Source organism: Coffea arabica, chromosome 8e, assembly GCF_036785885.1.
Source record: "Coffea arabica cultivar ET-39 chromosome 8e, Coffea Arabica ET-39 HiFi, whole genome shotgun sequence".
Classification (NCBI taxonomy): Eukaryota; Viridiplantae; Streptophyta; class Magnoliopsida; order Gentianales; family Rubiaceae; genus Coffea; species Coffea arabica.
In genome coordinates, this window is record NC_092324.1 from 8,129,176 (window position 1) to 8,142,887 (window position 13,712).

The 13,712-nt window shown below is 32.4% G+C and overlaps 2 protein-coding genes across 2 annotated transcripts; both read right to left on the reverse strand.

Annotated features, from left to right (window-relative positions):
* Positions 1–4,798: 4,798 nt before the first annotated feature.
* LOC113703467 (uncharacterized) lies at positions 4,799–9,827 on the reverse strand. The gene is made up of 4 exons (XM_027224837.2): positions 9,746–9,827; positions 9,284–9,513; positions 5,661–5,792; positions 4,799–5,221 (listed from the first exon to the last, which is right to left on the reverse strand). Exons 2-4 carry the CDS (start codon positions 9,503–9,505, stop codon positions 5,135–5,137), a joined length of 441 nt encoding a protein of 146 aa, XP_027080638.1. The 5' UTR covers positions 9,506–9,513; positions 9,746–9,827; the 3' UTR covers positions 4,799–5,134.
* Positions 9,828–11,741: 1,914 nt separating this feature from the next.
* LOC140012644 (zinc finger BED domain-containing protein RICESLEEPER 2-like) lies at positions 11,742–12,375 on the reverse strand. Its single transcript, XM_072060920.1, has 2 exons — positions 11,865–12,375; positions 11,742–11,779 (listed from the first exon to the last, which is right to left on the reverse strand). The coding sequence occupies exons 1-2, from the start codon at positions 12,373–12,375 to the stop codon at positions 11,742–11,744; spliced, it is 549 nt and encodes a 182-aa protein (XP_071917021.1).
* Positions 12,376–13,712: the final 1,337 nt, after the last annotated feature.

Consider the following 13,712-nt stretch of genomic DNA (forward strand, 5'->3'; position numbering starts at 1 on the left):
TGAAATAGAAAAAACACAGAATCCCGCTTGCGGGTTTCAACGTTATTATGCAGGCGGGATTTTAACCTGCTTGCTTGTGAACATGTACCACATTGCTTTGAATTTTTGTGACAAGAGGAAAGCTTTGTCTGATGAATGTATTTGTGAAATGACCTGAGTGGTGGTAGATGGGTTAATTGGGTCGGTTGCGTTACCCAATTGTTTATATCCATAAGTAAAATTTTATGATTCCCATACCCATCCCCTCACTTTTTCTTATTTATTTCTGATTTTTATTAGTTTTCATTAATTCACTAATATAACTTGTACACCTACCTTAAGGGCATTTATGGGAACAAAATTTCCTCTCTTTCCTGAAAACACTTTTTTATGTTTACTTTTGTGGTCATGGGCTGATTTTGTTACAAAATCAGAAACCTCAAGGGAGGTTAGTGTAATTGTGGAAACCTCAGGGGAGGTCAGTGAAATTGTCAGAAACCTCAGGGGAGGTTTCTGAAATTATCCCTAAATTTTATATACACTGATAGTGTATACACTATCACGGTTGGATGCATGACACGTGAGTAAAATTTGGATTTTAAATTTAAATTCAGATAAGTTGTCATGCATCCAATGGTGATAATATATACTGTCAATGTATAAAAGATTAATCCAACTAAAAAATGCCCCATGTCCCTAAGAACATAATTCATCATTGCTCTAGCACTCTTAGATATAGAGACAAAATTCTACATTTATAGTAAAATCACAATTAATAAATAAATAAAAGAGAGAACCAATGAGTAATTGCTGAACTTTTTTGCTTAACAAACATAGTAGTAACTTCTTTATGTTCCAACTTTCAATTTCATTTTTTTCCCTATATCACTGTCACCTTTTTCATCTTTCCCTAGTTTGACAATAAAATCCATAGTTTGCACCTTGCTAATTTGGTAACTTCAATTGGCTAACATTTGTAAAGAGTAAAACTGTTGGGAAAAAAAAAAAGAAAGGGTCTAAAATTTATATAATAATAAAGAGACAGGAAGATAAAAAATACAAATAAATTTTAGAGATGGTAAAAAATTGATAGTGGTGTGGTTGGTAATAATGGAGCGCGATATTTGGTGAGAGGGAGAAGCGATCGTAGGAGAAAAAGAGAGAATAATATGAAAGGGGGAGGGAAGAAGAGATGAAAATTAGAAATTGATGGAGATTGTTTTTTGAGATTAGGAAATGACAAGTAGAATATAAGGATTATTTTCGATTTTAAATGTCCCTTTATGAATTAACTATTAAGTGGAGGATATTTTAGTCATTTGATTAGACCAAGGGAGGTCTATGTAATTATTGAAACCTTAGGGGAGCTGAATAAAATTGTCAAAAACCTCAAGGGAGGTTTCTAAAGTTACCCACCTGTTACTTATCTAAGATATAGTGAAAGTACTGCTTTGCCCTAAGACATTATGCATTATTACAAATAGATATTTGACAAAAAAAAAGGTTAGGGCACTAAATAAATAAGATAAACTAATTAAACCAAAAAATGATTATTTCATCTCAAATTAGCAACGATAATTACAATAAAAAAAGGGCATCAATTGCTGTCCTAAGAGGGATAATTTCAGAAACCTCTTTCTGAGGTTTTTGATAATTTCACTAGCCTCCCCTAATATTTATAAAATTACACTTACCTCTTTTGGTAGAATTGTGGGCCCAATTACTTACACCATATGGGGAGAAATTACTCATATACCCTAGGACATTATGTCTTATAGAAAGTAATGTATAACAATTGAGTAATTAGAGTACTAATTAACTATTAATAACTAATTAACGAAAATAACTATTGAGAATATCTTTGATGATGAACGGTGACTTGCAATTATAAAATAAGACCAATTGATATACAAAATGGCACTATTTTATGATTGATAAAACTTGATAACGATCAGAAACCAGTTGTACACAATATGAGAGGAAGAACTTTAGTAAAAGAAAAAACACATGGCAAAAGAAGATTGTTCATGAGAAATTTTTCTTTGAAACTCTTAAAATTATAATAGTTGTAAAGTAATTTTGTGGAAGTAAAGGAGAAAGAAGGGAAAAGAAAAGCAAAAGTCAAAAAAATTTTATGTTCAAAATCACAAGAATCATAGCAAACTAATGTTAAGAGCAATGATTGGTCTATTTTACTGAATCTTATGATCATTAGTGTAGTTTTATTACTTATTTGTATTATCTAATGTATTGAATATGAACTTTATAAGTAATGAAATGCGTGTGTGTTAATTGTTTCTAATTTTTAATTATTTTTATTTTTTTACTAATACAACTTATATACATGTATAAGGGGTAGTTATGGGATAAAAGTTTCATCTCTCTTCTTAAAATACCTTTTTAATGTCACTTTTTCTGATTTGGACTAATTTTGTTACTAAAACATTAAGTTCAGGGAAGGTTTATGTAATTTTGCAAACCTCAAGAGAGGCTGGTGAAATTGTTAGAAATCTCAGGGGATGTTTATGAAATTATCCCATCCTTATAAGATGGTGCTATTTTAGTGATTAATATCACTTGACAATGGGCAGGACAGACAACCTTATATAATCTGCACAGATAGATCTTATGAGCAAGAAAAATAAAAGAATTTTCTGATTGACTTATTTTGTTGAATCTTGTGTTAAGACAAAACTATTCATGCCTTTTGTTGTTGATTTGTTGACTAAGACTTTTTTTTTTGCACCAATACTTTTACTTTTACCTCGTCAACTAAAATAAAAAGATTATTTTTTTACCCAAATTTGGATGCTTATACTAATAATTTAATAGCATTATAGAGTTAGTTGTGTCTTTTATATGTAGTTGCCAATGACAAAAAGTTATGGCCATTACAATTTGCACTAGCTATGTGCAGAGACTATTGTTGCTACATCTTTCCAAATTTTACGTATATCCCTTGACTTATATTAATTATTTTATTCTTTACTAATACAACTTGAGGACAATTAGAAAAGGGCATATATGGAAGAAAATTATCATCTCACTCCTCAAAATACTTTTTAATAGTACTTTTTCTGAATTGGACTGATTTGTTACCAAAACTTTAAATTCAAGGGAGATTAGTGTAATTTTTAAAACCTCAAGGGAGGCCAGTGAAAATGTCAGAAACCTCAGTGGAGGTTTTTGAAATTATCCCTATTTTGTAAGGTGAACATGAAGTTTTTTTTTCTTCCCCTGATTCTCAAATCATTCCTTTTGGGATGAGTGTTTATTTGCAAATATTTATTTATTTATTTATTTTTGTAAGGTGAACATGAAGTTTTTTTTCCCCTGATTCTCAAATCATTTCCTTTTGAGAATTGAGATGAGTGTTTATTTGAGATGAATGCTTATTTGATTGCACTAGAAATATATTTTTGGAAATATTGTTCAAAATGTCTCTTACATTTTGTCAAATAATTTTTTTCTTTCTTTACATTTAAAATATTCATTTTACGTCCCTTACGAATTCAAGTTAGTAAAATTTGTCCCAATTTAAGTCAGATAACTTTTTAATTTGAAATCACTATGTAATCCATATGTAGTCATTTTTATGTACGAAAGATAAAATTTTAGGTTGGAACTAAATTTTACCGACTTAATTTTAACATAAAGTTACTATTTTAAAGGTGAAGGACAAAAAAATTCATTTGGCGAAATGTGAGGAACATTTTGAACAATTTTCCCTATATTTTTCAATCCACTTTTTTTTTTTTCATCTTCTCAACCATCTTTTTTTATTGCAAATGAATCACAAAAAAGTTTCTCCAAACACACTCTCTATTGTTGTTTGGATTAGGGAAGGAAGGGAAAATATTAAGTGTTAGTTAAGTTTTTATCCATAATTGAAAAGTCTAAATTTTAAAAAAATAGATGTATTAGAAAATTTTAAAAATTTCATTAATTTAAGTATTCTTTCCCTCCATTTCTACCCACTTTTAGATGGAATGAAGAATTTTTCTAACGAATATCCTATGGGCACACGTTAACACACCTACATTCCACCTAACCTACCATGTATATATGCACACTAGCAATTATTATTTTCTCTTGCATTTATACATTTTTTCTAATTAATTCCCTTGAATTTATATACTTTTCTTAATTAATCTTATATTTCTAAACATCTAACACCTGAAATATATCTTAATGAGTGCCATGTGGGCACCCGTTAGACAAACCGAATGAAAAATAACTAAATTTTATTCCTCCTTTCCTTCTCTATTTTTTTTCCCCTCTCAAAGAACAATCCAACATTAAAAAATCTTATCTCTCCATTTCCTCTCCTTTCTTTTCCTTCTCCTCCTATTCCTTCAAAATAAACAAAGCTTAAACTTTTGTTCTAATTAGTTGTATTATTTTACTATGAGTAAGTTGTCCTTTAAAAGCATGACAAACATAAAAAACTTGAGTTCAGCCCCATCAACCCCAGCCCGAAGGTATAAGATGACAAACTTGGTAGATGAATCGGTGACTGGACCCGGGGAATTGAGGTTTCCTATTTGGTCCAAAAGGCCCAAGTGACAGTTGTACATACATATACCAGTTTTGAAGTTTTCTTTACTCTTCTTTCTCTTTATGGCAATCTTTTTGCAATTGGCCACAGATCATGTTTATTTCAAACTAGTAAGTAAATAAATTAACTTCAAAATTTTCTTCTAATGATACAATACTTCTCATAAATCATGAATTCATTACCATAGAAGATAAGTGCAGTAAACAGATAAATATCAGGCAAACTAGAGAGAGTTGTGTTTCTTTTTGAGAGCAAGCCATCTATCAAAAAGACCAAATGCTAATTACTTGTAAAACTAATGTAGTCAGGAGATCAGGAGTCTATCATGGCTTATCTGCACAACTGCAGAGAACCCAAAGACTATACAATAGTTGCAATATGTTTTAACAAGACATTGCTACCAATATACATAATATCCCACCCAAAAATCCCTCAAACCACTTATAAAGGACTAGAAATAGAGGTAGCCAAAAATTTCTGAAGTGAGGTGGTAAAAGAGAATTAAAGTGGAATCTGTGGTTCTTGAATATGACTCTAAATGAATCTAACTGGAAAAGTATGCCAAATGGCACCAGCAAATTGGAATGAACTTTAGGGTCACAGAACTAGATCCACACCATCACTAGCATCTGGAAATGTGACACACTTGAAAACTTTGCATTTCGAACAGAGGATGTATCCAACCTGTGAAAAATGTAAATATACTCAGCAGATAATCAGAGTATCATGAATTTGAATCTGCTTGAACCTGTGAATTTGAACCTCAATGAGAGGAAAAAAGGTTCGACCGTCAACTGAACAATAACCCCTCAACACAGAACTTCCACAGCTTTATTGATGCAATGGCTGCATGCAAAGTTAAGGGACCTATAACAATCTATGAACTTTTTTTTTTTTTGTCAAAATAACAATCTATGAACTTGAATACTAAGAACTGACATGTACAAAATTAATACTCGAAACCTTTGACTCAAATGATTGCAGAAGTAAATCTACTTCCCACTATCAAATTTGATGCCATTGTATTATTATCTTTAAGTTCATGACCTAATTAACTTTGTTTTCTTCTGAAGCAGAAAAATTAAGGTGCAAGAAACGAGATATTGGGAATGGAAGCACTCACAGCTCTACAAGATGGACATCGCCGATATATCCTCCTATTTTCCGCTTTGACATTAGTCTTCTGTCCTTTACAGAAATCACAAACTAACCATCCTCTGCCCCCGCAAGGTTCACACATAATTCCCCTCTCATCCTATTAGATAAATGAAACAAGTAAAGAGTTAAGTTGTAGCTGAAAGATGCAGCAAAACTGAAATTTACAGTATCATTAAGTTAAAGGATGGGAAAAAACACAACCAGTTCAGATCCTCAAAGAAGCAAGAAGTCTGCTTAAAAAGTATCTCCTTTCAAATGTCCACACCATCATGTGAATGCAGCTAATATTTACTTTACATAGTAGCTGGTTTTGTGGCCAAGAATCTTTGTGTGTAGAGAAAGAGATACAGCCAGGATAGAACATCTTAGACTGTTCTTTACTCATGTTCCTCATTACAAGGAATACAAACTCAACATGTTGCTCAACAGTTTAGCTTTCAAAAGGACAAAATATTAAGAAAAGAGGTGCACATATAGAATGATATCTTAGATGGTTGATTTGGCTCGTACCCCACTGAATGACAGTGGATTTTTTGGAAATAGTTTGACGTCCCACAAAAAATTGGTTGCATGTATACATATTAAACTATATGCTTTTAAAACCTTAGCTTACCTATTAGTATGAAAACTTTACTTGCCAAGAGAAAAGGTCTCGAGGACATTTTTGTTCCTCGCTACTGCCTACCCTGTGGGAAACCACCAGGAAGTCTCCTCACCTCTTTCCCCTTGCAGAAGCCTACATCATGTTCATTCAATTCCATGCCATTTTGCATGTTACTTTAGCCAAAGTAATCACCTTTTCTACACTTGAAATCTCCTTTTACATTTCTAAATTAGATCAAGGAAGCTCAGCAGCAGGTATTAATACACTAGTTGAAAAAGTATTAACCAGCTTAATTTTCTGTCTCCCAATTCTTTGAAGTGACATGCTGGATTCAATATACTTCACTAATGGAACTAAATTTGAACTTTAGGGCTGTAAGGTTAGTAAAGCTTCTGCTTCACCTTGCTAAACTTTCTAAAAGTCTAAAAGCATCTTTATTTCTGCGAAAACCCTAAAGCAGAATAAACAAGAAATCCAAGTTCAGGCAGTTACCAGGTTGGCTTGAAGCAGAAAAAGGCACAATGACACAGAAGTGGACCAATGAACCTGAACTAAAGAATGACATTACAGCCGTAAACTTCTTTTTTATTGATTTAGGTTACCACCTAATAAAAGTTTCTTCCTGCCCCTTCCCCTTTCACAAACCAAATAAATAAATAATTGAAAATGTTAGACTGAAGAGGGTTCATAATCTCTGAAAATCTGCTTATCCTTCTAAATTTATTATAGATTTTTGTCTTATACTGAAGCTATAACTCAAGTTACAAATTTGTATTGAGTACTCTAATTCAATATCCTCTAGTTCCCCTGGTAGGTTGTAGTCTAGGTTAATATTCGGGAAAATTTCATGCTTACATCAGAAAGTTTTGAGCATACAATGTTGAAATCTGGCATTCTATTACCTACAAACCCAAATATTATCCTCAAAATGAATGAATGAAAGAGCCTTGTTCAAAACAATAAGTCACATTAATCATAGTCCATTTGCTCTCAGGTATAGTTACTGAGCCATTTTTTATCCACTGCTCTCATCTTCTACTTTGAGACTACTTGGATCAGCTGTAGGATAACCATAGCACTTAAAGGACATCCATGGTAATTAGGTATACAAGTATGAAGGATGAAGAATGGATCAAGGATTAAAAATTTGTCAAGCTATACTTCAAGCCCCTCGTAGATCTCGCTTGCATTGTAGTTAAGACAACAAAATGGGGACCTTGCTGGGGATTATACATCTTTTCATCTCTCCCTTGTACAGAAACTAGTTGTAAGAAGACCAGGAAAACCCTTCAGCTGAAAGGATGCACAGTAATGCAATATCTCACAGCCTTAAGATATAATCAAGTTCAAAGGAAATTTCACAATTAGTTCATAATGGACTACGGGCCTTCCACTGATGATCTCAAGTGACTTTGCTCCTCAATATGGTATACTTAATTTGGTGAATTGGACAAGAATTATGTTTATCTGCTTTTTAATTTGAATTTCCTTGATAGTTAGTCTATTATGGGGATATTGCCAGTCATATACTAAAAGCTAGCTTTTCAATTAAAAGAACTTAACGCTGAAAGCATTTTCCTACAGATTTGAATTTCCTTGATAGTTAGTCTATTATGGGGATATTGCCAGTCATATACTAAAAGCTAGCTTTTCAATTAAAAGAACTTAACGCTGAAAGCATTTTCCTACAGATTATGCTAAAACTCAAAAAGAAGCACTACTAGAAGTGGTTTCAGTCCCTACTACGGGGAACTGGACAGACTAGATTCAAAGTGGACAACCTTGATATTCATCAAGAGTCACTAATTAGTCTGTAAGTTCTGAAACACAGCTTACTTCTTGTTAAACGATTTCCTCAATCCCTACGTGAATCGCATAATATTTTGCCGTTGTCAGTTGCCATATATCTCTTTAGTTGGTTAATTAGTTAATAGTTTGTTCTCTGATGATTGACAGAAGCTCACAAACTGCATTTTTAATTCAATTAAGGTGCATAATTTGCATTTTGTAACTCCCAACTATTGAGAAATAGAGTTGTTTCTTTCCCTTAAACCATTGTCCAAAAAGTTTAGATAGCATGAGGTTGCCCTTAGAAAAACAGCATCACATCTCTTACTTTTCCATCCCAAGCAGAAAAGATTTGCAAAATGAACTAGATGCTGAAAATGATTTGGTATTTGTGGTAAATTAAAGTTTTTCCACTCTATACCGTTATTAGAACCATTTTCTAAATTCCACTGCTAGTCCTCCTTTACCTGTTGCCTTGTTTGGAGGCAGAAACTAGTAATCCAAAGCAATTTCAACGCAATCGCTCCAAATTCACCTGGTGTAGAATTTTCTCTTGGAAAAGGCAAACCAGATTCATTTTCATCACATTGCTCCATTAACAGTAATTTACTAATTTTCATTTTCAAAAGAGAAAATTCCATCCTTTTCACCTATAATTTACAAAAAATCCCTGGGACGTGATTAATCGCCCATTACTAGTTATTTATATTTGTGTTTAAAATAATTAAACAAACCTTCTCAATCCATCTTGTATCAGAAACCTCGATTCATCATACTAATCTCAACATTTCTCCTCCTCAGCTACCACTTTCATCAGGCAACATCATCCTCGCATAATTTTACCAAATACTTATTCATCCCAACTCAATTCTATTCAATTCAACTTTCTACATGGCATCAATTTCTAGCAAATTAATCTAAAGGGAGCTGATATTGACACACACTGCTGTAATTGTTAATGGCACTTCCCTTTTCTATTTATTGCAGTTACAAGTTTACAACTTAAGTGGAGATGTAGCTGCTAATATCAAGTCTCTTGCCATAATATAAGAGTAGAAAAATTCAGAAATTCAACAGAACATTGAAACAGCATTGACCAAGCATTCATAAGAACAATTCATGCAGCACATTATAGTTTAAAACCCTTCTGGGAAAAAGTAAAAGAAAAGGGATAAAATACAAAATTTGGGTGAGACCTGGGATGCCTCGGGCATGTTTCCTGCCACAACAGCAGTTTCATATTCTGCATCACTTGCTCTGATTTTATAGCTTCGACGTCTTAGTCTAACTGATGAAGATGGCCTTAAACAGGAGAAACTGCAGTCCGCTAAGCCAGCTGGAGTGAATGAGATACCGACACAGTCAAACTTGATCGGTCCAGCATTGCAAGGCGAATTCAAAAATGTTGAATTCATCATCTTAGCCCCTGCAGAAACAATAAGACAATAAAAAAAAAAAAACCATGAATGAACTGCCGTAAAAGACAGAAAAACAGTGACGTGAAGTTGAAGAATGATGGTTTTAGATAATAAAATGGCAGTTGGAACACTGTAGCAAAGAATGCAGATGGAAATTTGGAAGACTTTGCAAAACCAGGATGGGATTTTTTTCTTTCTTTTGCTTCAGAAAAATGGAAGAAAGAACAATGAAAATCTTACAGCAAGTCAGAGGGAGAAGAAAAAGAGCCAGGAAAATAGCCGGGGGTGGCCTTATCTCGTGCAATTGACCTTTGGGGTTTAATTGCACTACAAGCCCCTATATTATACACTGGAGTTTTCCCCTCTTGACCATTTTTTATAAGCATTTGACCCCTTCTTTATAAGTATCTTGGGATAACGTTAGCCCCACTATCTTAATTAGCATCTTAACCCCTTCTTTACAAAGAAATTAATATCTTAATTGCTTTGGTTTTCTTTTCTTTTCTTAGTGTGTTCCTTTTTCCCATTTTTTTCCCTTTCTCCTTCTTCCTTTACTTTTTCTTTGTTCTTTCCTTCCTGCAAACCAACAGCACGTTCCTTCCTTGTGCTGTTATGATTTATATGCTCAGAACAATTTTAAGTTTTCAAATCATTCTTCAAATTGTGTTTTAGTTTAGTAATTTGTTGATTTTGCACTATTAATAGGTCACTAAAATATGTAAGTCCAAACAAGAATATGTTTCTTACACTTTGTCTGACAATTAAATTACTTAAGCACATATAAAAGTTAAAAGAAAATAGTAATTACATTTTGCTAAAGAAAAATAAATAAATAGTAAAAGTACCATATACATGCATTGTAATAAAAATAAAGCTTAATTATAACATGGATAAAAATCATATTTCATATGTTTATTGGTTACATGTGATCATTAATAGTTGATTAATTGCAGGCTTTAGTTACCTTTTATGTATTTAAATAATTTAATTTTAGTTGGATATGGTTTGCAATATATGAACCATATATCTTATTTTAATATAGAGTTTGACATTAACCCAAAAAAGAATTGCAAAGATAAAAAAGAATGACTTAAGTAAATATTGTAAGTTTGCAAAAGGAAAAAAAAAGTGTCTTGCAGAAAGGTGGAAATAGCTAGTAGCGTGAGACAATGGTACATAAAGAAAAGGAAAAGGTAGAAAATGAGATTAAAAGAGGAAAAAATTGGGGAAAAAAAGGGAAAATAGCTAAGATAGTAGGAGTACTTTTGTTTGCACAAATCAAAAAATAGTGTTAAGTGCAATAAAGTTCAATGAGTAAACTGCAATTCAACGCATAGTTGACTGAGGATTAGTGCAGTTAACCCCATGTTTACTTCAAAACTTTTTTGTACATAAGTTGGGACAGATGGGACAATCTCAGCAATTACAATTTTGAAATAATATATGTGAATATTAACTCTATAAATGTAAAAATGAACACATATATAATGTTTCTCCATGAGTTTTGTCACGTTTCTAAAATTTCCTGTCCATGACAGTTGCTGAGAAACCATCTTGAGACTCTTTGGTTGTCTATTTAATCAGACCTAAAAAAGAGAAAGTGAATGGGGAGAAAATATTGCACTTTACATTCTGGTGGAGCAAGTGTCTAGTAATAGAAAATATATTATATTTACTTTGTCTTTTTTTTTTTTTTACATTTACTATGTCATTTATACCTTATGTGTAGTTAACTAGACATGTCAATGGGTAGGGTTTGGGTTAGATTCCTTTGATTTAAATCCAAACCCATTTAATTTAGTTAGACCCATCTAGATCCAAACATTTTTGGATCTGAAAAAGTAAATCCATATCCAAACCCTCATGGATCTGGGTATCCATAAATATTTTTTTGAACATACTAAAGTAAAAATATATTAAAAATGTATCGAGTTCATAAATAATATAAATATCATCCAATTTTTGTTTTCGAATAATAAAAATAACATTTAACAAGTTGAATGCAATATTATGAAGTTAAAGAAAGAACTATAATTGACTACTTGTGTATATGTTCAAAGATTTAATAGCATCTACATCCAATCTGTCATTTGTTTGCTTTTACCTTTTTTTCCTTTTCCTGAAAAAGTCTACACCAATTACAACTACGATTAGTTTTTAAAAAAGAAAACAATCATAACATATATAAATATTCAACCTTATTGAAAAAATGTAATTTTGTACCTCTTTTTCTTATTTAAGCCTCAATATTGGTAGATGTCTCGCAATCGAGCCCTAAAATAGTGAATGAGACAAAAGTCATTTGACTAAAAACCGATAGCAAATAAATAATAGAATAAGAATATTTATATATACTTACTCATTTTTTTCTTTGATTCAATCCAATCATCAATAGTCACTAATGTTTCAACCACATCTGGAAGTAATTTGGCACGAGTCTCATCAATCACTCTACCACCAACACTACATGCAGATTCTGATGCAACTATAGTGGCCAGAACAGCGAATATATCACTTACCATTTTTGCCAAAATAGGGAATTTTGGACAATTAGCTTTCCACCATTCTAAAATATCAAAATTGTCCTTTCTTGGAAACTTTTGCTCTTCCAAGTATTGATCGAATTCTGAATTTTGATTTGCATGAAGGCTAGATGAGCAAGACTCGAAGTACCATTCATCAAAGTCACTCAATGCATCATTACTTGAACTACTTTTCTCAACACTTTCACTGTTCCAAAGATCTAATGATGGTAAAAGTTCACCTCCATAATCCATATACAAATCAACAAAAGTACTACGAACCCGTTGAATGTATTTTTCAGCGTTATGTCCATGAATTTGTCTATAATAATAATCCACCAAATCCATCTTAAACCTTGGATCAAGCACTACAGCTATTGCTAACACCAAACTACACTCTTCCCAATATTTTCAAACTTCTCTTTCATTGGAGCAGCCATATGTCTAAGAAAGTCATGTTCACTTTGTTCCCATTGCATCAATTGAAGTTGAATGCTACAAATATCAGGAAAAAACACATTTGCTGTTGGAAATTTGGTACCACTAAAATGATGAGTTGCATTATAAAAGTGTTTTAGACAACCATGAACAACAACATCAACTTCCCACTCCTTTTGAGATGGATTATACTTATAGTTCTTATTTATTTGGTCTAAACGATCAAAAGCTTCCCTTAGTGGTAATGCAGTATCAAGCATTGTGAAGCGAGAATTCCACCTATTGTGAACATCCAAACCCACTTTCCTTTTACCTTTCAACTTAAATTGGTTAATTGCATTTTCAAATTTTTGATTTACATAAGCAGACTTTTTCAAATATTTTACTGTTCCTCGAATCTTGCTAAGCAGTCCTCCAATTTCAGCCAATCCATCTTGGACAATCAAATTTAATATATGTGCACTACATCAAACATGCAGTAGTTCCCCTTCCAAAGATAGCATAGACTTGTCAACAAGCCAAGATTTCAAGTATTTGACCATAGAGTCATTTGAAGTTGCATTGTCAACTACTACTGAAAAAATTTTCTTCTCCAAATTCCACTCTATTATCAAATCAGAGATTATTTAAACAATCTTTTCACCACCATGGGGATATGCAATAATTTTCTTCTTCAATTCCTAATCCTCAGTTATATAACATGCAGTCAAGCAACAATACCCAATATTTGAGTGGTCTGATGTCCAAATATTAGTAGTACAAGTAACTTTAGAAGAGATCGATGTCATCCAAGTGGTTGTACAACCTTTTCTTTTCCTCTTTATGCAAATTAATCACATCTACCCTTAAAGTATTTCGACTGACAACCTTGAAATTTGGGTTTAAACCATTGCAAAATATGTCAAAAAATTCACGGTCACACATATTAAATGGATAATTATGCTTAATTATCATCGTGGCCATGTCTCTTCTACTAGTTTCTTGATCAAATCTGTAAGGCTCAAGTTTTACAGTCCCATCATTAACATTCTTTGCTGTAAAAAGTAACGATTGGTTTTTTCTCTTCCTAGCAAAACAGTTTCAATATGCTTTTTTAAGTGGCTAGTACCAGAAGTAGTTTTTGCTGCAAATTTTTGCTTACAATGCTTGCATGTTGCAACACCATTACTTCTATCGAAATCATCCCATACCTTTGAATTTAATTTTTTCTTCCCTTCAACAGGCATGTGTTTTTCTTCATCTCCCAA